The sequence below is a fragment of the Monodon monoceros genome, unplaced genomic scaffold (genome assembly GCF_005190385.1).
Source record: "Monodon monoceros isolate NGI ecotype Baffin Bay Population unplaced genomic scaffold, NGI_Narwhal_1 Super_Scaffold_21, whole genome shotgun sequence".
NCBI classification, from domain to species: domain Eukaryota; kingdom Metazoa; phylum Chordata; class Mammalia; order Artiodactyla; family Monodontidae; genus Monodon; species Monodon monoceros.
In genome coordinates, this window is record NW_021703778.1 from 29389207 (window position 1) to 29413454 (window position 24248).

Consider the following 24248-nt stretch of genomic DNA (forward strand, 5'->3'; position numbering starts at 1 on the left):
CAAAACCAAATGCTGCCAAGGATGTGGAGCAACAGGAACTCTTATTCATTGTTAGCAAGAATGCAAAATGGTGCAGCCACTCAGGAAGACAGCTTGGTGGTTTCTTAAAAGCTAAACATACTCTTACAATATGATCCAGCAGTTACACTCTTTGGTATTTACCCAAATAAGTTGAAAATATATCCGTACAAAAAACTGCATGCAAATGTTTATAGCAGCTTTGTTCATAACTGCGAAAAATAAAGTCTGTTAGGGCTTCCTTGGTGGCGCAGTGGTTGAGAGTCCGCCTGCCGATGCAGGGGACGCGGGTTCGTGCCCCGGTCCGGGAAGATCCCACATGCCGCGGAGCAGCTAGGCCCGTGAGCCATGGCCGCTGAGCCTGCGCGTCCTTAGCCTGTGCTCCGCAACGGGAGAGGCCACAACAGTGAGAGGCCCGCGTACCGCAAAAAAAAAAAATAAATAAATAAAGCCTGTTAATTAAAAAAAGAAATAAAGGACAATGATAAAATTTAGAAGATCAACAAAGATGATTCTTAGAATATACAAATAACATTGAAAAACCTCCAGTGAGAATGATAAAGCAGAGAGAAAACAGAAATAAATGATATAAGGAATTTAAAATGGGACATTACTACAGATACCCAAGAAGGAAAAAGATAATTGGAATACTGTGAATAACCATGTGACGATAAATTTGAAAACTTAATTAAATGGATAAATTCCTAGTTTAAAAACTTAAGAAAAAATGGAAACCTTAAGTAATCCTATGACCAATAAATAAATGGAAACAGTAGCTAAAAATCTTCTCACAAAAAATATACCAGGCTCTGAAGGTTTTTATATTACGTTACACCCAGTGTTCAAGAAATGAACCAGTTTGATTCTAAACAAACAATTTCAGAGAATGGAAAGAGAAAAAAGCCTTCTGTGTTCACGTTCATTCTAGGACAGAGGCCTGTGTCAGTAACGGAAAAGGACAGTGATGAGAAAGGAAAACTACAGGACATTATCTACAGAGAAACCCCCAACTAATCTATAGATTAATTGCTAGAAATAATGAGGATTTAGCATAATGTCTGGATATAATATGAACAGACAAAAAATAATATTTCTATACACTGGCAACATGTAAAAATGTAATTTAAATTTTTATGTACAGTAGCAATAAACTTTATGAGGAACCTGATGAAAAATCAAACAAAAGATGGGCCAGACTTCCATGGTAAAAATTGTGAAACTTTATATGGAAGACATTAATGCCAAAATGAATAGATACCCTGTGATAATGGATCCTGCAGAGATATCAGCTCTCTTAATTTATATTTAATTCTAATAAAAGTCCCCACAGGGTCCTCTGTGGGACTTAAACTGATTGTAGAATTTATGTGGAGGAGCCAAGGGCTAAGAACAGGCAAGATGCAATAAAGAACTGCAGAGGTGCCGTGGGTGAATCTCAAAGCATCGTACCGATAGAAAGAAGCCTGGCATAAGAGACTGATGTTACAATACATTTGTATGAAGTTCTAGAAAATGCATAATAGTAGCAATAGCTAGCACACTGGTACTTAACTGTGGCCTCCTCCCAGACGCACAGTGAAACCTCAACAGCCGTGATCCTAGCAGCAGTCAGCATTTATCCAGCACTTCCTTTGAACCAGACACTGCTCTAAATGCTTTTTGTTTAACTCATGTAATTTCTCTATCACGTGTTTCAAGAGTGTCTCACTAGCTCGTTTCATGGTGAAGAGTCATTGCCTTTGTTTTTCTAATTAAATTTTGGTGTGCTTCCTGTGTACTTAGTTTGTAGCTGTTATACAATTTTATCCCCCTTATTGTCCATTAAGGACAAAAGCATTAGTTAAAGGTGGTGGTTAAAAATGGGCTGAGTTTATGATGAAAAAAATGAAGATAATTTATACCTAGAGCAGAGGCTGGCACAGCAAAGGCACCAATCTGCATTCACTCAGTTGTCGAAGAGCGACATTCTTCATTCTTCATTGGAAACAGTTCTGAAGGCCAAAGACCCAGCAGGTTGAGTGGAGTGCAAGAGGTGGAGTGTCTGTGTAGCCTCGATGTAAAGAGAGAGAGGAAGAGCACTGGTTGAGGAAGTGCATGGGACCTGTGTACGTGTCCTGAGAGAGCCTCTGCATCTGACCTGACTCAGGAGGGCCAGGAACCAGTGAAAGGGTTTAAGGAACAAGCAAGGTCAGTTGCTGTGCAGATGAATCTCTGTCACACGTCCTTGTTGATTGGACAGGCTTGAGTACCCACTGTTCTTCTAGGTCCTCTCTGCATGTCACTTCCTGCCCAGGCCTCTCCTGGTGGCCTGGGCCAGATGCCCATCTTCTGCATTCTCAGGTCCCACAGTCTTCACATGTCGTATCCATCCCATCCTCCTGTCTGGTTGGTTTACTGGTCTCCATCCCCAAACAGCCTTCTTTGAGAGCAGAGACTAGGTACACAGTAGGTGCTCAATGAATAATTGAACGCATGAGTGCAGTGGTCAGTGCATGCCCCTCTCTACAGTCATGTACCTACATGTTTTTCCTGAGGACTGAGAAATGGAGGGAATGGAACTGAAGCAGCAAGTAGGTGGAACAAAATGGTGGCCCTGGCTCCACTTCTGACCAAAGACAGTGCTCGCTGGAAACATGCTTTCTTAACTACCATTCCTTTTCTTGTCGCCTCCGCTCTCCTCACCATTTTTACACACTCCCTGCCCCTGTACTTTTTTTTTTAATCAGTAGTTGCACTTTTATTATAAACAGTAACAAATTATTACTGAAAATAGTGTTTTCCCAAAAGACTGCATCAGTTAATCCTCTACCTATTTTATATAGGTTCTCTTTAACTTTTTTGTTCTCAGAATCTTGGCTTTTATGGTCAAGTACATGATAGTCAATTATTTTTTCTTATTATCTGTTTTATACATATTAGTGTATACATGTCAATCCCAATCTCCCAATTCATCCCACCACCACCACCACCACCACCACCACCGCTTTCCACCCTTGGTGTCCATACGTTTGTTCTCTACATCTGTGTCTCTATTGCTGCCTTGCAAACCGGTTCACCTGTACCATTTTTCTAGATTCCACATATATGCATTAATATACGATATTTGTTTTTCTCTTTCTGACTTACTTCACTCTGTATGACAGTCTTTAGGTCCATCCAAGTCTCTACAAAGGACCCAGTTTTGTTCCTTTTTATGGCTGAGTAATATTCCATTGTATATATGTACCACATCTTGTTTATCCATTCGTCTGTCGATGGGCATTTAGGTTGCTTCCATGCCCCGGCTATTGTAAATAGTGCTGCAGTGAACAATGGGCTTATGTCTTTTTGAATTATGGTTTACTCTGGGTATATTCCCAGTAGTAGGATTGCTGGGTTATATGGTAATTCTATTTTTAGTTTTTTAAGGAACTACCATACTGTCCTCCATAGTGGCTCTATCAATTTACATTCCCACCAACAGTGCAAGAGGGTTCCCTTTCCTCCACACCCTCTCCAGCATTTGTTTGTAGATTTTCTGATGATGCCCATTCTAACCAGTTTGAGGTGATACCTCATTGTAGTTTTGATTTCTCTCATAATTAGTGATGTTGAGCAGCTTTTCATGTGCCTCTTGGCCATCTGTATGTCTTCTTTGGAGAAATGTCTATTTAGGTCTTGTGCCCATTTTTGGATTGGGTTGTTTGTTTTTTAATACTGAGCTGCATGAGCTGTTTATATATTTTGGAGATTAATCCTTTGTCCATAGATTCGTTTGCAAATATTTTCTCCCAGTCTGAGGGTTGTCTTTTCGTCTTGTTTATAGTTGCCTTTGCTGTGCAAAAGCCTTTAAGTTTCATTGGGTCCCGTTTGTTTATTTTTGGTTTTATTTCCATTACTCTAGGAGGTGGGTCAAAAAAGGTCTTGCCGCAATTTACATGAAAGAGTGTTCTTCCTATGTTTTCCTTTAAGAGTTTTATAGTATCCAGTCTTACATGTAGGTCCTTTATCCATTTTGAGTTTATTTTTGTGTATGGTGTTAGGGAGTGTTTTAATTTCATTCTTTTACATGTAGCTGTCCAGTTTTCCCAGCACCACTTATTGAAGAGACTGTCTTTTCTCCATAGTATATCCTTGCCTCCTTTGTCATAGATTAGTTGGCCATAGGTGCGTGGGTTTATCTCTGGGCTTTCTATCCTGTTCCAGTGATCTTTAGTTCTGTTTTTGTGCCAGTACCATATTGTCTTGATTACTGTAGCTTTGTATTATAGTCTGAAGTCAGGAAGTCTGATTCCTCCAGCTCTTTTTTTTCCCTCAAGATTGCTTTGGCTATTCGGGGTCTTTTGTGTCTCCATACAGATTTTAAGATTTTTTTGTTCTAGTTCTGTAAACAATGCCATTGGTAATTTGACAGCACAACTGGACTTCTATGTGCATATTTTACTCAAAGAACAAAAACAGTATGACCACAGAAGAAACTCTGGTGGAATTGAGCCTGGACAGGCCCTGGTTGGTGGTGGGTCTGGGGAGTGGCAGTAGTCAGAATCCAAGAAGCTCAGTTTCTCCCACACTTGTTTCTTCTCTGTCTTCTCTCTCCAGCTTAGAGTCTGGAGACATTAATACTGGACACATCATGTTACAATCCTACTACAGTATAGTGTTCTCGGTACCACGAGCCAGGCTCTGCCCTGAGTCTTGTAATGAACTGACTCACATAGTCCTTGTAGCCACCACAGTGGGTAGGCACTCTTCTTGCTTCATTTTTTTGCACATGAGGAAACTGAGGCACAGATAGGTTAAGTAATGTGTCGGAAGTCTTGCAGAGGGACTGGGATGTGAACCCAAGCAGTCTGGCTTGCATCTCGGTCTCAGTTGTTACACTATTGGAAACAAATAAGCTTCCTTACAGAAAACATTCTCTTCTGTTGATTCACTGTTGCCTTCCTTCGGGGTGGGAGGGGCATCCCCCTCTCTGTCTACATACCTACTGTTAATTGTATCGATATAATGTGGGCTCTGAGAGCAGCACAAGCAAAATGGGTCATGGCTTTTGACTTCAGGAGGGAGAAGTGAGGCAGGCAAGCATCAGTTTTTCTTAAGATTTAAACCCATATGGAGAAAAGACAGCCTCTTCAATAAGTGGTGCTGGGAGAACTGGACAGCTACATGTAAAAGAATGAAATTAAAAAAAAAAAAAAAAAGAATGAAATCAGAACACCCCCTAACACCATACACAAAAATAAACTCAAAATGGATTAAAGACCTAAATGTAAGGCCAGACACTATAAAACTTTTAGAGGAAAACATAGGCAGAACACTCTAGGACATAAATCGCAGCAAGATCCTTTTTGACCCACCTCCTAGAGAAATGGAAATAAAAACAAAAGTAAACAAATGGGACCTAATGAGACTTAAAAGCTTTTGAACATCCAAGGAAACCATAAACAAGATGAAAAGACAACCCTCAGAATGGGAGAAAATATTTGCAAATGAAGCAACTGACAAAGGATTAATCTCCAAAACATACAAGTAACTCATGCAGCTCAATATCAAAAAAACAACCCAATCCCAAAATTGGCAGAAGACCTAAATAGACATTTCTCCAAAGAAGATATACAGATTGCCAACAAACACATGAAAGGATGCTCAACATCACTAATCATTAGAGAAATGCAAATCAAAACTACAATTAGGTATCACCTCACACCAGTCAGCATGGCCATCATCAAAAAATCTACAAACAATAAATGCTGGAGAGAGTGTGGAGAAAAGGGAGCCCTCTTGCACTGTTGGTGGGAATGTAAATTGATACAGCCACTATGGAGAACAGTATGGAGGCTCCTTAAAAAACTAAAAATAGAACTACTGTACGACCCAGAAATCCCACTACTGGGCATATACCCTGAGAAAACCGTAATTCAAAAAGAGTCATGTACCCCAATGTTCACTGCAGCCCTGTTTACAATAGCCAGGACATGGAAGCAACCTACGTGTCCATCGACAGATGAATGGATAAAGAAGGTGTGGCACATATATACAATGGAATATTACTCAGCCATAAAAAGAAACGAAATTGAGTTATTTGTAGTGAGAGGAATGGACCTAGAGTCTGTCATACAGAGTGAAGTAAGTCAGAAAGAGAAAAATACCATATGCTAACACATATATATGGAATCTAAAAAAAGAATGGTTCTGAAGAACCTAGGGGCAGGACAGGAATAAAGACGCAGGTGTAAAGAATGGACTTAAGGACACGCGGAGGGGGAAGGGTAAGCTGGGACAAAGTGAGAGAGTGGCATGCACATATATATACTACCAAATGTGAAATATATAGCTAGTGGGAAGCCACTGCATAGCACAGGGAGATCAGCTCGGTGCTTTGTGACCACCTAGAGGGGTGGGATAGGGAGGGTGGGAGGGAGACGCAAGAGGGAGGAGATATGGGGATATATGTATATGAATAGCTAATTCACTTTGTTATAAAGCAGAAACTAACACACCACTGTAAAGCAATTATACTCCAATAAAGATGTTAAATAAATAAATAAATAAGATTTAAACCCATAGATACACAGAGATACGCCCTTCCTCTGAGGGGGGTAAAGGTGTCTAGTTATTTATAATTTATTCTTCAAATATCCCACTGCTTACTGTGTTGCAGGATAGTAGTTTCTTACTGAGCAAATGAAAGTACAGTCTGTTTTGAAGAAACCAAAAGGAAAATAGAGCTTCTGTTCAGGATATTAAGAAACTTGTATCTGTTCGAAGACCTTGTTGAGACTGTTGACGCAGGGGTCAAAAATATGGAAGTCTTGTGAAGGGTAAGAACCTTCGACCGAGTGCGTGCCCTCTGGGGTTGGCCTCTGAGCTGCAGACCCGAGGCTGCAGCAACGGGAGCCCATGCTCAGAGGCGTCAGCATTTAGTGCCTGTCTTCCTTCCTTTTGTGCTGAGTATAATTCGTAGGTTTACCCCATGGTCTGTGATGTGTGCCTGGCAAGAACACCATCGTTGTGGTGGTGTCACCCCAAGACAGGCTATCAGTGCTGATTCCTTGGGCCTTTTCAGTTGATCAAACCCACTGTACCAAACCGTTGCTTCAAAATACTAATAAAAACAGCTGTCATTAATGAGTGCTGCTAGGTGACAGGTACCTAGTGGCTTGCTTTGTATATTTTAACTTATGTAATTCTCACAGCAACTCTATGATTTTTGTTTCCATTTTACAGATGATCAAAGTGAGGCCTAGAAGGATTTAAAATTTTATTCAGTATTTTACGGTTAGTAAGTGGCAGAACCAGCATTCTGATTCCAAAGCCTAGACTGTCACTTCAGTATTCTTGTGTTTTCCTAGAACTATGGGCGTATTTTATATTACCATTTTCACTATTTTTGAAACTCTGCTGAAGAAGTACATCTTATTAGCATGTCAATTTGTCTAACACTATAAATGTAAGTACCCAAAAAATTCTTTACTAGCCAGAGTGATCTGTTTATTCCATGCTACGTGAAGCTGACCGTAAATATCTCCTTTCTCTGAATAGATGGATACTTTGAGAATGTTTGAATGAAAGACCTAGGCTGAATAAGCTGGGAATGCTGCCACAGGGGAAGGAAGGGCGGATGAGAGGATTTTACTTAGTTTTGCTTCCTATTTTCAAATGTGGCGTAATCAATTTATCGCCTCTCAGACCTGCATCCACCTTCATTGCCTTCTCAGGAAAGAATGGATCTAGGCCCTTGCATTGTCTTTGTCAGCTGACTTGATGTGCAGCTGTTAGCAGAGGAGGTGGAGGCCTTTCAGCAGGAGTGGTTCTTGGTTCTTGCATGTTGCTGGCTTCTGCGGCCCCTGCACTGTGCACCAGCCAGCAGTTCACCCAGCGTGCCCTGTACAGCTCTGTAGGGATAGCTCTGTGAGACACCCCTGCCCTGGAGGGCGGAGGTCACGTTTGGTTTCCGGGCAGCACGGTGCCTTTCATTATGCTATGAAAGCTTTCAAATCTCTGCCTTTTTTCCTAACCCTTGCCATGTTTGCCCTGCCTAATTCAGTGCTTCTTGATCAGACTGGCTTCTTTCCTCTGTGCTTTGGTAACATCAATGCCACCGTGGAATCCCAAACTAAAATCATGTTCTGTGTCCATGGACTTGCAGTCTGCCACTTCCCAGCCCCTTCGTGGGAAGTGTGGGATGTCTTCGACCGCTTTTTGGTACTTGTCTCCATTGACGTTAGAAATACTAGAAAATAGCAGTTCCCTTTCCTGTAAAACTAAATGTACAGCTCTCGAGCCATATTGTTTCCTCCTGGTATTTAGTTTAATCTTTTTCGGTCCATTTGTGCTTCAGACCTTCCCTGGAACTCAGGGCTCATAACGATCAGCAGCTCTTGTTGACGCCTTGTGTGGCCGGGAGCTCGACTGTTCTGTCACCCTGCCCAGCACCTCAAACAAGTGGGAGACTCCACTTCTTATTATTTCCCTTCCTCAGCCTTCCTCTAGTTCCTAATTCACATGGCTGTGTAAGAATTGCATCCAAGACACTTGTAATTAAGGTTCTGTGACACTTAGTCAAATGCCTTCGTGGTTCCTGCATCAGAGCTACTGATGTCACTCGTGGATGTGTCCCGTGCAATGATGCTGAGCTTTCAAGGGAAGATTTGCTGTGTAGCAACCTGCTTATCCACATTTTCCTAAAAGTTTTTAGTTTCGTGAGGTCTTGTAGGATTTATCTGGGTTTTAGGCTAAGAGCTATGAACGTATTCTCAGCTAATACCCCTTTTCCAGTCTTCTTAACTGTTGATCCAGACGCCCCTTCCTCGAATCCAGGGCACTTGGAACTGCCAAGGGGCCTCCCCATGGCACCCGATGACACATGTTGGTTCTCACAGAAGATAGACTTCATTGTGTCCCCTTTGCCGTGTGGTCCAGTCTTACTCTCTCCTCTCTTCCTGCAGCTGTTAGACATGTACAACTGGCAACAGGGGGAACTAGGAGAGCTCCCAGCCTTGTTGAGGATGGAAGGGAGAAGCCAAGTTAGAAGAACCAGGAGAGTCACACGGTGACATGGGTTGGTTTTCTCCCCCGACTAATCATCATATTTCGAAACATCTTTCCAAAAAGGTCTCTCCATCTAGTCACTCTCCTGAGATGTTAGTGGTCCTTTTTTGGTTTGGATATTTGGGTTGGGAGTGGGGAGTATTAAGCACTGAAAAGCTTACCATGTGCAGGTAATTCTGATCCTAACATTTCATTCAACATTGCAGTGAATGCTTTTTGCCCTAATTACACTGTGCACCCCAGAGGCAGCTCTTCAACTTCAGGGCCGCACATCTCTTTCCGTATCTTTGCCTTGTTTTGACTGGGTGAGCATGCTCTCTAGGGGTCTTCCGTGATCACGCCAGCGCTGCTGTTTGGGGAGGGTCATCCTGGTATTCCACCTACCATCGTTATTCATCATGTTGTGTTATGGACTCTTCAGGGTGCTATTTATAGATGTTTTAAATGTTTCTTATGCCATTGTTTTGCAGTTAAAATAAGACATAGAGTTGGCTTTTGAAAAGAATTAGTTACTTCATCAGTTTATGTATTGTTCAATCTTGCTGTACAGTAAGCTGTCCAACATCTTAGTGACTTAACAGCAACAAGCACTTATTTCTGACTCATGGCCAACTGTGGGTAAACTCTTTACCTTCTGGGGCATAGGCCAGGAGTGGCTCCTAGTTTGGGCATGTGAGTGTCTTTGTGATTGAAAATATTCTTGTTTTACTATTTTCTTTCAATTTTGTGAAAAAAATTTAGCACACGTGTTTGGTTTTAGCAATTTTTTTAAATGTGGGAAAAAATCCACACTTCTTTAAAATGTACCTTTCTTATCTATTAATATTTTCTAAAATGATTGTTTTATGTCAAAAATATAACTTTTATCTGATTGCAAAAGTAATTTATGCTCAAGGCAAAAAACCTTGCATATATCTAAAAGAATGGACAAAAAAACAATACATTGTAATTTTGTCACCCTTACATGACTACTCAATATTTTGGTGTAGTTCACAACTGGAAAGGAAGGAGTAAAACTATATTTACAGACACCATGATGGTCTGTTTTAAGAAATTTACAAAACTAGTAGAAATAATGTGAATTTTGCAAGGGTGGAAGGGAGAAATTCAGTATATAAAAACTAATTGTATTTGTATACACTAGCAACAAAAATTGTAAGTGAAATAAAAAAACAATGCTTTTTATAATAACATCAATAACATCCAGCATTTAGGAAGACTTCCTCAGTGAAAGTTACAGAACATTGTTCGTAGAAATTAAAGGAGAAAAAAAATGGAGAGATCCACCGTGTGTTCATGGATTGGAAGACTCAAGATAGTCTGTCTACATTGATTTATAGATTTAACATGAATCTAATCAAAATCCCAACAGAGTTTTTGTAGAAATTGACAGAGTGTTTCTAAAATTTCCATGAAAATGAGATCAAATCTGGATAGCCAGAACAAACTTGAAAAGAACAAAGTTGGAGGACTTGCACTACCTAATTTCAAGATTTATGATAAAACTACAATAATCTTCCTTATCAATACCCCAATGGCATTTTTTGCAGAAATGAAAAAATTCTAAAATTCATATGGAATCTCAAAGGACCTCAGATAAGCAAAACAATCTTGAGAAAGAACCACAAAATGGAGGCCTCACAATTCCTGATTTCAATATAAATTACAAAGGTACAGTAATCAAAACACTGTGGTACAGGCATAAAGACAGGCATGTAGAATAATGGAAAAGAATAGAAAGCCCAGAAATACACTCTGTGTATATGGTCAGATGATCTTGGACAAGGCTGCCAAAGCTGCACAGTGGGGAAAGGATAGTCTCTTCAACTAACAGTGTTGGGAAAATTGGCTTTTGTTTTTGCAAAAGAAAGAGGTTGGACCATTATCTTACACCATATACAAAAATTAACTCAAAATAGATTATAGACCTAAATGTAAGACCTGACACTGTAGAATTCTTAGAAGAAAACAAAGGGGGAAAGCTTCATGACATTGGATTTGGCAGTGATTTCTTGAATATGACACCAAAAGCACAGGCAACAAAAGCAAAATTAGACAAGTGAGACTACATCATACTTAAAACTTCTTTGCAGTAAAGAAACAATAGAGGGAAAAGGCAACCTATGAAATTGAAGAACATATCCTCTTGTATACATCTGATCATGGGTTAATATCCAGAATATATAAATAACTCCTACAACTCAATAACATTAAATAACCGAATTTAATAATCGGCAAAAAACTTTAATAGACATTTCTCCAAGGAAGATGCACAAATGGCCTATAAGTCCATTAAAAGATGTTCAACATTACTAATTATCAGGAAAATGCAACTCAGAACCACAGTGAGATACCACTCACACCCATTAGGATGGCTATTATAAACATTTTTCTTAAACAGAAAACAAATGTTGGTGAGTATGTAGGTAAATTGGAACCCTTGTGCACTGTTGGTAGGAATGTAAAATGGTGCAGCAGCTATGGAAAACAGTATGGAGCTTCCTCAAAAAATAAAAAATAGAACCACCATATGATTTATGAATTCTATTTGGGTATATATCCAAAATATTAAAGCAGGGATGCGAACAGATATTGCTACACCAATAGTCATAGCAGCATTATGCACATTAGCCAGGAGGTCAGAGCAACTTAAATATCCATCGGTGGATGAACGGATAAAGAAAATATGGTGTGTATATATAGTGGAATACTACTGAGCCTTAAAAGGAAAGGAAATTATGGCATATTCTACAGCATGTTCTTGAGGACATTTTGCTGTGAGAAATAAGCCAGTCACAGAAAGACAAATACCGTGTGATTCCACTTATATGAGGGATCTAAAATAGTAAACTCATAGAAACAGAAAGTAGAATGGTGGTTGCTCAGGATTGGGGGCAGGGAGGTGGTGAGTTGCTGTTAGGTGGGTGTAGAGCTTCAGTCATGCAGGATAGATGGGGACTTCTGGGGTCTGCGGCACAATAACGTACATGTGGTTGACAGTATTGTGCTGACCACCTGAAAATTGTTGGGAGGGTGAATCTTATGTGTTGTTTTGTAAATACTCTAACTGAAAAAAATATATAACTAATCAACATAGTATAGAACTAGCAGAAGGATAGACAAATGGATTTACTGTACCAGATGGAGAGTTCAAAATTATACCCGTACACACATGGTCAGGTGACACTTGACAAAGGAGCTAGGGCAATTTAATAAGGAAAGGAAAATCTGTACAACAAATGGTACTTGAAAAGTTAGGTTAAGCATGTGGGAAAATGTGAACACCAACCTCCACTTCCACTACTTAGAAAAATTAACTTGAGATGGTACCTAGACCTAAAAGTAAAAGGTAAAAGTATAAAGCTTCCCAAAGAAAACAAAGGAGTGTATTTTTTGAACCTTGGGGTAGGTAGAAATTTATAGGCAGGATTCAAAAAGCACTAGCCAGAGAGGAAAAGATAACAAAATGAATCTCATGAAAATGAAAAATTCTCATCAAGCACACTATTAAGGGTTTGAAAGTTGAGCCATAGACTTGGGATGAGTATTTTCAAAACATATATCTTAAAAAAAATTCTTGTATCCATAATATATAAAGAACTAGTATAAATCAGTAATAAAAAGGCAGCTCAAAAACTTGGACATATACTTCACAACAGATGATATGCAAATGTCCAAGAAGTCCAGGAAAGGTGCTCAACATAAGCCATCAGGTAAATGTAAATTTAACTTCATGATTCTACTTCACAACCATGAGAACAGCTACTGTAGAAAAGATTGTACCAAGTGCTGGTGGCAGGACTAGAATCTCATATATTGGTGATGTGGATGTTAAATATTATAATCACTTTGGCAGTTTCTTTGAAATTTAAACAGAATCTTACATAGTGGAAAAAGTAACATCTTTACTTTGGAAGAAGTTGATGGGCACCATCTTAACCAAGGACCAAAGTTAACACCATCAGTAGAGGACAGACTTCTGGGGAACCCCCACTGAAATGCATGGTCTGAGTCTAATCATGAGGAAACATCAGAAAATCCAAGTTGAAGACAATCTACAAAATAACTGGCCTATATTCTTTAAAATGGCCGGTTTCACGAGAGGCAGAAGCTGGGAAACTGGTCCAGATCTAGGAGGGCAAAGAAAATCTGATAAATGCATGCATCCATGGTCCTGGACTGGATCATAGACTAGGAAGACAAAATAACTGCAAAGGAAGTTACTGGGATAATTGGCACTATTTGAACGTGGACTTTGAATTAGGTAATAGTATATCATTGTTAAACTTCCTGATTTTGAGAATTTACATTATGTAAGAGAATATCTCTGTTTTTAGGAAATACTTTGAAATATTTAGGTATAGAGGAACATGGTACCTGCAATTTACTTTCAAATGATTAGGAAAAAACATACTTACATAAAGAAAGCAATGGGGTCAAATGTAAGTGGTGAGTTTGGGTAAAAGTTATACGGGAGTTCTGTACTATTCTCGCAGATTTTCTGTAAATTTGAAATTACATCCAAAAAGTTCAAAAGGAGAAATATATCAAAGTGTTTGATATGTGGAGAATCAATGTACTCTCACCTCATTGATGAGCCCTTTAGTTTTATTCAGTAATGTGAATACAAGTCATTCAGTCATCAGTTTTTAATCTAGGAGTTTAAGAAAAAGAATGACCAGAAACTAGGTTTTTGTCTTAAAGTACTTTGAGTCTAGTTGAGGAGAAAAGAGCAGTGCATACACAATCCGAACAAAATAAAATAATAAATAAATTCATTGTGTTTGGTATGTGATATGCTCTAAAACAAGTATTGGCAGATATTTTCTGTAAAGGGCCAGATAGAAAATATTTTTAGCCATTATGGTCTCTGTCACAACTGCTCAGCCATGCTTTTATAGTATGGAAGCAGCCATAGACAATACACATATAAATGAGTGTGTCTCTGTTCCAGTGAACATTATTACAAAGAGACTGCAGGCTGCATCTGGCCCAAGGGCTGGCCTATATTTACCCCCACTCTAAAATGTTAACAGGGTGGAGTTTTCCTAGGAACAGCTAGAGAATAGCGTGGTTAGTGGTGAAGGGTGTGGGCTCTGGAACTACTCACACCTGGGTTCAAACCCTGTCAATGCTACTCACCAGTTACATGACACTGGGGGAACTTCATACCTTTGCTTTCTCATTTGTGAAATGGGAATAATAAGAGTGGCTCCTCCACAGAGCGTGTAGAAGATTGTGGGTGTAGCAGTATCCTGACTGCAGACTTCTAACTGGTTTCCTGGCTCCTACTCTGATTCTCCTGCAGTCTCCTTCACAACATCCAGAATGAGCCCTCCAAAACGGAATCAGATCATGTCATCCATGCTCACCCTTCTTCCCCCATGCTTCCCTGTCAAAGTTAGAATGGTAGCCAAGCTCTGTACCACTCCTGTAAAGCCCTCATCCTGGTGAGTCCCTCTGCTGGTGTTGTGTGCATTGTGCCAGCACCATCCTCATTCACAGTGCAGGGCCTTTGAGCTGGCTTTTCCCTCTGTCTTGGAGATTCTCATCTTACTATTCAGATTTCACAGTAAGAGAGCTCTTCCCTGGCTTCACAGTTAAGTAGGTACTCAATCTTTTTATCTTATTTTCATTCTTACCCCCTTTGATTGTCTGTTGTCTGTCTTTAACCCTTTAGAAAGTGAGCTGCATGAGACACAGTACCTTGTCCACCTGATTCTCCACGCCAAGCCCTGAGGACACCACCTTACAAAATCGGCAGTAAAATATCATTTGTGGAGTTAACATAATGGGTTCATACACACAAAATACCTAACATAGTGACTGCCCCATAACTGATATTTGGCAAGTGTTAGCTAAGATCATTACCGTACAGCCTGTAAGGTGTACATACTTACCTTAACAGAACATTGAAATGAATTAAGAAGCTTGAAAATGTGACGTGTGAAGAAATATCTGAAGATCCATGTCCTTTCACTCTAAGAAAAGAAAAATCACAGCGATTTACATCCCGTATCTGATTATTTATACAGATCTAGGGTAATAAAATGAACAGTTAAAAGTCTATGAATGAATTTGAATGCCTTTTTCCTGGAGCTTTCAAACTAGCAGGTTTACACTTATTTTCCTTCCTTCCCCACTCATCCATTTGTGACAGTTTCTGTAGGATGATAAACTCTTTCACAGGACCAGAAAGAAAGCAGAAAAGCTTGGGGCCTTCGGGCTGTCCCTGAACAATGGATTGATTTAGCTCTCGCTTTGTTTCAGACGTCCATACAGAAGCTGTCCAGGCTGCGCTCGCTAAACACAAAGAAAGGAAGATGGCAGTGCCTATGCCTTCCAAACGCAGGTCCTTGGTTGTGCAGACCTCGATGGACGCATACACACCCCCAGGTGAGCAGCAGGTCCCATCTGCTTCATGAAGTCAGTGCCAGCAACTGCAGTCTTTCTAACTTTCAAAATCATGGTGCTGTAATTCAGATTTTGAGAATCAGAAGTCCAGAAATAGTAAATACGCTCTAAATAAAACTTGGAAGGAAAATTGGCATGATTATGTATATGTCTATATAAATAAGTGTTTTTAAACTTTTCATTTAGACTCAAATATGATACAGACTTTTTTTTTAAATCCTATAAAATTTTATTTAGTTCTTTACAAAGCAAGAGAAGAGTTTGTACATCCATCCTTCTGACCAAAGCTGGATTTCTCTTCTGCTTAGACTGGTGTATGCATATTCTCAAGTCTTTAAAATGTCAGTAGGTTGTAATGTTCTGTTAAGAAATTGAATGAATTGAAAAATTTAGGCAGTTACTTAAATCTGGTGTCGTCAATTTTTCCTGTGAAGTGCAGGTAGTATTTTGGGGTATCACAGCTGCTTGCTCTGCTATTGTGGTGCTGAAGCAGCCATGGGCAACATGTCAGTGAAAGGCATGGCTATGTGTCAATAAAACTTTAGTCACAAAAACAGGCAGAGGGTTTGGTCCACAGGCCTTCCAACCCCTGATCTAAATGGTTGAAGGTAATATCCCATTATATTTCTGCTTCTGTTTAATCTTGAATTTTATATAACTACCTAAGATCTCTACTTAACTCTACCCAAATAATTATAATCTGTATCTCGTGATCTTCAAAACTGAAGTGAAATACGAAGTTAAACGTCCAGGTATCTATTAGAAACATGAAAGATTGAACCTAATTTACTTGATTTTTTTGTTGTCTGTTTCTGGTTCCAACATTATTCATGTCGTTGTTGCCACCCTGTCTTTTCTGCAGATCTAAGTTACCTGGCACACCCCTTTGTTCATAAGAGAAATTTAGGGTGCAGTAAGAATAGTTGAACATACATAGCATTTTTTGGAGTCTTTTGAAGTTAGTCATGAGTGTTTGCAAACAGTGAGGGTAATAGAAGCACACACTTCAACTCACAGATGTGGTCAAGTATATCCAATACTGCTTCAAACAACTCTTAAGTCTTCAGCTTTACATGCCTTTAAAAGTGAAAGTCCTGAGCTTTGTAAGACAAAACTTAAATAATATAAAACTTAGTTGTTTTGTTTTGTCTTAACAGATAATACCACAAGTGTTCTTTATCTCAAGAATATAATATTCTAATAGGAAAGGGTGTCCTTTTTGCCAATTTCCTTCCTTTTTGTTGAGCCACAGCATGTATTTTGGACTCTTTTTAAATCAGCATAATTAATATACTTAATCCTATTTAGTTTATGGTTATAATTTGCCAAAATTTATAAGTGGTGAAAAATTATTTTGTATGTGTTTATACAACAAACAGAATGGACTTATAAGAATAACAAACCCCACTTAAAATATATGTTAGCCAACTCTTTAGAACTAGACAGTATTCAGGGAGATGGACATTTTTCTGAGCCACTTTTTATGGGAGATGTTGAGTCTAAAGCACAAGATGCAATGTGATTATTTGTGTATGTGCTTTTTCACATGTTGAATCCATCCTCATGAGTGTTGTTGTGTCATGCATGATGAAAGACAAAACTTTCAGGAGAACGAACCTTGTACAAAGGTCTTTGCGAAATATAAAAGAATGTTATTGGAAATGAGTGTCATTTTTGGTGCAACATTTGCATTTAATTATTTGGTTAGCATTTTCAAGTACACCATATAATACATTTTGTAAACTGTCATTCAGGAGTCCTAGTAACAGTATCACATGGGATAGTTTTGTACAATCATAAATGCCAACACCATCATCATAAAAATTTTCATTCATAACCTATTTTGTGCTTATCAGGAGTCTACATATTTGTAACTGTACTTGCTTGAAGAAAATCGTGGCTCAGCTTCATTTTCTCTCACTCTGTTTTCCTTGGTTGCTGATAGCGTTTGTTAGAACTAATTTTGTATCCAGTTTTCTTCAGAGAATATTCCTGAAGTTTATATTCTCTGCATAAAGTGACTGGTTGCTGACTAGTATCATAGTTTCTAGAAAATATATGATTAGGATCTTTGCAATGCCAGTCTTCTATAGATGAAACTTTGCTTTATTTTTCACGTACAAAAATATAAGAAGAATTTGGTCAGTACTTTTGCTTCCAGCCGTAATGAAATAACTTACCAGACTAACCTATACACCATAAACAACTATAAAGCTGCACAAAACAAATGAGATGACTGCTTTTAGGCAGTGGACCTCATTCAGGGAATCAAATGAAAATATGTCAAAGAACTAAATGAAAATATTATCTTAATACTTGAGCTGATCAGGGAAAGGAAAAAATATTTTAAAAATTAATAGAAACTCTAGAAATGAAAAATATAATACAGAAATGATATTTTACTAGATCAGCTTAGCATCAGATTGGAGAAGTAGGATAAAAGAGTCTGTGAACTTAGAGAGATAAAGAGAAATTAATCAAACTGAAGAATGAGGAGTCAAAAGATAAAAGAAAAATTAACAGAACCTGAAGCATCTGTGATACAATGTTAACATACTTATAATTGGAATCCAAGAAGGAAAAGAGAGTGAGAAAAGGGAAGAAAAACTACTTAAGGAAATAAGGGTCACAAACTTCTCAGATTGATGTAAAACACCACCTCACAGATCCCAGAAGTTCAGTGAACGCCACGCAGATTAAGTATGAAAAGAATCATCCCTAAGTTAATAATAGTCCAAGTGCTGAAATCCAAAGATTAAGAGGAAATCTTGAAAGTCATCAAAGGTAAACAGATATATTGCATACAGAAGAACGGTCATATGAATTATGAATACTTATGTGAAGATGCAGTAAAGGCCAGAAGACAATGAGAAGACATTTTTATAAAGTACCAAAAGGAAAAGACTGAAACTGTCAATTCATACTCAGTGAAAATATACTTCATAAACGAGGGTGAAAAAAAGGCATAATGAGACACATGAAAGCTCAGAGAATATGGTGCCAGCAGAACTGCAAACACACTAACAGATGTCATTTAGGCTGATGGGAGATGATCCCAGATAAAAATTTACATCTATGAAAAGGAAAGAAGAACACTGGAAACAGTAAATAGCTGGGTAAACGTAAAATTCTATGCTTTTTCTTGTAATTTTCTTTAAAACAACAATTGCACAAAAGACAAGGCCAGGTGAATGGAATTATACTGTTGTATGGTTATGAAGTAGGAAGCAGAAAATGGAAAGAATGAAATGAATAGTGTCAGGTGTGATGTGAGATGGGAGAGAAAGTTTGTAGTGTCAGATTTGAAGAGCAAACAGTTACAGTATTGACCCCATATGGACCCATTGAGGATTCATATTCTTAGCCCTAAAGTAACCACTAAAAAAAATGAGAAGAGGTATATGTAAGAATTTAATAGAGAACATAAAATGAAACTCTTAAAAAATATTTGGGGGGCTTCCCTGGTGGCTCAGTGGTTGAGAGTCCGCCTGCCGATGCAGGAGACACGGGTTCGTGCCCCAGTCCAGGAAGATCCCACGTGCCGCAGAGCGGCTAGGCCCGTGAGCCATGGCCTCTGAGCCTGCGCATCCGGAGCCTGTGCTCCGCAATGGGAGAGGCCACAACAGTGAGAGGCCTGCGTACCGCAAAAAAAAAAAAAAAAAAAATTTGGTTAATAGAAACAAAGGTGGGAAAAATCAACAACAGAGATTAAAATAGGAGGAATGAATGGAAAACAAATAGCAAAATGTTAGATGCAAACTCACTCATATCAATTATTACAATAAATGTAAATGGACCAAACGCCCACTTAAAAGAGATTGTCAGACTGAATAAAAAAGGAAGATACATCTATATGTTGTCTACAAGAGACACATTTGAATATAAAAACAAAGATAGTTAAAAATAAAATGATGAAAAAATATACAATGCAAACATAAAGCATAGGAAGGTGAACAAGTCTATATTAATATCAGACAAAGTAGACAGCAGGACAAAGTAGTACCAGATATAAAGATGAACATTGCATATTGGAAAATGAGCAATTCACCAGGAAGTTATAACAATGAATATTTATATACCTAAAAACAGAGCATTATAATTTATAAGGCAGAACCTGGCATAATGAAGGGAAAAATAGAAAAAACAAAAATAATAATTGGAGATTCTTAAAATATTCTTCTTAAATAATCATAAGAAAGTTGTCAAAACAACACTATCAACCAACTTGATGTAGTTGATACTTACAGAATATTATGCCCAACTATTGTGGAAAACACGTTCCTTTTTAATACCATTCTTGGGGTATAATTTACATCCCATGAAATTAGCACATTGTAAGTGTATAATTTAATGACTTGTAGTAAATATATAGATTGTGAAGCTATTGGTGCAGTCCAGTTTTAAAGCATTTCCTTCTCCCCAGAAAGTTTCCTTGTGCCCATTTGCAGTTAATTCCCATTCTCACATCCAGGCCTAGGGAGCATTTGATCTGATTTATACACCTCTAAGAATATTCTAGACATTTTGTAAATGAATTAATAAAATATATCCTTCTGTATCTTCTTTAGCATGTTTTTGAGCATCCATTTTGTAGCATCAGTAGTTCATTCATTCTTATTGCAGAATTTATTCTATTAGATAGATATGCCACATTTTGTTTATCCAGTCACTAGTTGATGGATATTTAGCTTGTGTCCACTTTTCAGCTATTATGAATAATGCTGCTATCAACATTTATGTGCATATATTTGTGTATATATATAATTTCATTTATCTTGGGTAGATTCCTAGGAGTGGAATTAATGAGTCTTATGGTAAGTTTATGTTTGACTTTTAAGAAACTGTCACATTGTTTCCATACTGGCTATACCATGTTATATTCCGACCAGCAACGTATAAAGATTCCAGTTTCTCAGCATCCTCACCAACACTTGGTATTGTCCTTATTTGTTTAATAGTCATTCTAGTGGATATGAAATAGTATTTCATTATGGTTTTAATTTTCATTTCCCTAATGACTAATGATGCTAAGGATCTTTTTGTGTGCTTGTTAGCCATTTGTATATATTCACTGGTGAAATGTCCCGATTTTTTGCCCATTTTTATTTTTTTATTTATTTTTTATTTATTTTTTTATTTTATTTATTTATTTTTGGCTGTGTTGGGTCTTCATTGCTGCACGTGGGCTTTCTCTAGTTGCGGCGAGCAGGGGCTACTCTTCGTTACGGTGCGCAGGCTTCTCATTGCAGTGGCTTCCCTTATTGTGGAGCACGGGCTCTAGGCATGCGGGCTTCAGTAGTTGAAGCACACGGGCTCAGTAGTTGTGGCTCACGGGCTCTAGAGCACAGGCTCAGTAGTTGTGGCACACGAGCTTAGTTGCTCTGCGGCATGTGGGATCTTCCCAGGCCAGGGATCGAACCCGTGTCCCCTGCAGTGGCAGGCGGATTCTCAACCCCTGCGCCACCGGGGAAGCCCTTTTGCCCATTTTTAAAATGAGTTGTCTGTCTTCTCACTGGTTAAGAGTTCTTTATATAACCTGAATACAAGTTCTTTATCAGGTATACAATTTGCAAACTGTAGTTTGTCTTTTCTTAATGTTATCTGTGGTGGAGAGAATTATGGCCCCCTCCAAAGATATCCATGTCCTAATTTCTAGAACTTGTGAATATATTACCTTACATTGTAAAAAAGACTTTGCAGTTATGATTAAGTTAAGCATCTTGAGATAGGGCAGTTATCCTGGATTAACCAGGTGGGCCCACTGTAATCAAAGAAGTCTCTATTCAGGCAGAGAATGAGAAATACAATACTGTGGAATCTTAAAAAAAAAACTCACAGAAAAAGAGATCAGATTTGTGGTTACCAGAGGCAGGGAGTGGTGGGAGAGGGAATTGGAGGAAGGTGGTCAAAAGGCAAAAACTTCTTGTTATAAGTACTAGGGATGTGATGTACAATATAACTATAGTTAACGCTGCTATATGATCTATGTGAAAGTTGTTAGAGTAAAATTTAAGAGTTCTCATCACAAGGAAGAAAGTTTTTTTTTCTATTTATTTTATATGAGATAATGGATGCTAACTAAAGTTACTATGGTAATTATTTCCTAATATATGTAAGTCAAACGATTATGCTGTACACTTTAAACTTATACAGTGATAGATATCAATTATATTTCAATAAAACTGGAGGAAAAAAGGTCCTTAGGGAAGAGTATCAAAGTAAAAAAAAAAAAAAAAAAAGAAAAGATAATGAACCAGAGGTTGGAGGGATACACTTTAAAGATCGATGAAGGGGCCATGAGCTGGTGACACAGGTGGGCTCTAAGAAGGTAGAAATGGTAAAGGAGTAGATTCTCCCTTGAAGCCTCCAGAAGGAATAAAACCCTGCCAACACTTTGATCTTAGACTTCTGACCTCCAGAACTGTTAAGATAATAAATATGTGCAGTGTTGTAAGCCAGTGAATTAGTGGTGACTTGTTATGTTACCCATAGCTTAAGAGTTTTCCATTTTGATGAAGTTCAATTCATCAGTTATTGTATGGATTGTGCTTTGGGAAGTTTCAGAAATTTTATAGTTTTAGTTCTTTCACTCAGGCCTGTGATCCATTTTGAATTAATTTTTATTTATGGCATCTATGTTTTTTACTTTGGTTTGGTTTTTTGATACGTGAATATTCAGTTGCCCAGCCCATTTGTTGCAAAGATGATCTTTTTCTCATTGAATTATCTTGGGATCTTCGTCAAAAATAAATTGACCATGATCATAAATGTAGGACTATATTTCTGGGTTCAGTTCCATTGAAATATATGCCTATTCTTGTGCTAATATCACTATCTTGATTACTTTAACTTCATAGTAAGTTTTAGTATCAGGTAATGAGGTCCTCCATCTTCCTCAAAATTATTTTGGCTATTCTCAGGCCTTTGCATTTCCAAATAAATTTTAAAATAAGCTTTCAATTTCTTAAAGCCTTCTGGGATTTTACTAGGTATTGTCTTAATTTTTTGTTAGATATATTGCTAAGTGTTTTATCCTTTTTGATGCTGTCATGATGGAATTGTTTTCTTAATTTCATTCCCTTATTGTTCAGTGCTAGTATCTTATAAAGATATTTCGTATCTTTTTTTGGTGGTCCTGTGAATTTAAGAAGTCAGATGTATAACTATGCAACTCTTTTCACCTGCCACAGTGACAACGCATGCTAACTGATTGGATGGCTGGATTTTGACTTCTGACTACTAGATCAACGTGTGCTTGTTCCCTGGGAGGTGGGAATAATTTGCAGTCTGTCCAGCCAGAAAAGGGTGTGGGGGAGCATTGATGCCTATCTGCTTTGATAAGAGATATCTTGGTTCTCTCACCCTGTGTGTGCTTGTCCCACTGCAGAAATTCATCTTGTCCCATTGTCTTTTAGTCCTCTCAACAGAGGCAGTCCCCATTAAAGAACTTTCTTGGAGGCTCCACTCAACAAATTTTGATTGAGTCCCCCCCCCAACCCCCCACTTCAAGGATAACTGGAAAATTAGCTGGGCACATTGATGACTTTGTCAATGCAAAGGTAGTTCTGGATGCTGAGAATATCCGGGTGCTGGCAGATTCATTGTCTGGTGAGAGCCTTCTTCCTCATAGTCGTCCATGTTCTCACTGTGTCCTTACATGGCAGAAGGGGCTAACTCATTTATTAATTCAAGAATTTTTCCATGTGTTCCTTAGAATTTCCTACGTATAAGATCATGTCATCTGTGAATAAAGACCGTTTTACAACTTCCTTTCTAATCTGGTTGGATGCCTTTAATTTTTGCTTTTCCCTGTAGTTCACTGGCCAGAACGTGCTGGATAATGTTGAATAGAAGTGGCAAGAGGGGACATTCTTGCCTTGTTCTTATCTTAGGGGAAATGTATTCAGCCTTTTACCAGTATATACAGTGTTAGCTATGGGTTTTCATGAATGCCTTTCATCAGGTTGAGGAAGTTTCCTTCCATTCCTGCATTGTTGAGAGGCTTTATCATGAGTGGGTGTTAGGTTTTGTAAAATACTTTTTCTGACTTTTAAGGTTAACATACTTTTTTTTTCTCTTTATTCTACTAATATGATATATAACATTAATTCATTTTTGAATGTCAAATTAACCTTAATTCATGTTCATATGTGTAATCCTGGTTACCACTTGGTCATTTTATATGTTGCTTGATAATGTTTGCTAATATTTTTGAGGATTTTAGTGTCTATATCATGAATGATACTGTTCTGTAGTTTTCTTATGAGAAGATGGGGTGGGAAATGAAAGATTGATTTGTAAAGGGGCATGAGAAAACTTTTGGGGAGGTGGTAATGTTCTGTGTGGATATACCGGTGTATACATTTCTCAGAAGTCTTAAGTCTGAGGACTTGAATAGATATTTTTCCAAAGAAGATATACAAATGGCCAATAATTACATTTAAAGATACTCAACATCACTGATCATTAGGGAAATGCAAATCAAAATTACAAAGAGATACAACTTCACACCCATGAGGATGGTTACTATCAAAAAAAAAAAAAAAGGAACAGAAAATAACAAGTGTTGGTAAGGATATGAAGAAATTGGAACCCTTATGCACTCTTGGTGGAAATGAGGTGCATAGAGGTGCAGCCTCTATGGAGAACAGAATGGCAGTTCCTCAAAAAATTAAAAATAGAATTTACTATATGATCCAGTAATTCCACTTCAGAGTACATACCCAAAAGAATTTAAAGGAGACTCTCAAAGAGATATTTATATACCTATGTTCACAGCAGCATTA

The 24248-nt window shown here is 38.2% G+C and overlaps 1 protein-coding gene across 5 annotated transcripts in view; it reads left to right on the forward strand.

Annotated features, from left to right (window-relative positions):
• The window catches only part of DIP2C (disco interacting protein 2 homolog C), a 186687-nt gene that overhangs the window by 24676 nt on the left and 137763 nt on the right, over window positions 1–24248 (forward strand). For all 5 annotated transcript variants that reach the window (XM_029238229.1, XM_029238230.1, XM_029238231.1 and 2 more), the window contains one exon: window positions 15319–15444. In XM_029238229.1, coding sequence (XP_029094062.1) covers window positions 15372–15444 — 73 coding nt within the window. In that variant the 5' untranslated portion in view covers window positions 15319–15371. The remainder of the gene's footprint in view (window positions 1–15318; window positions 15445–24248) is intronic.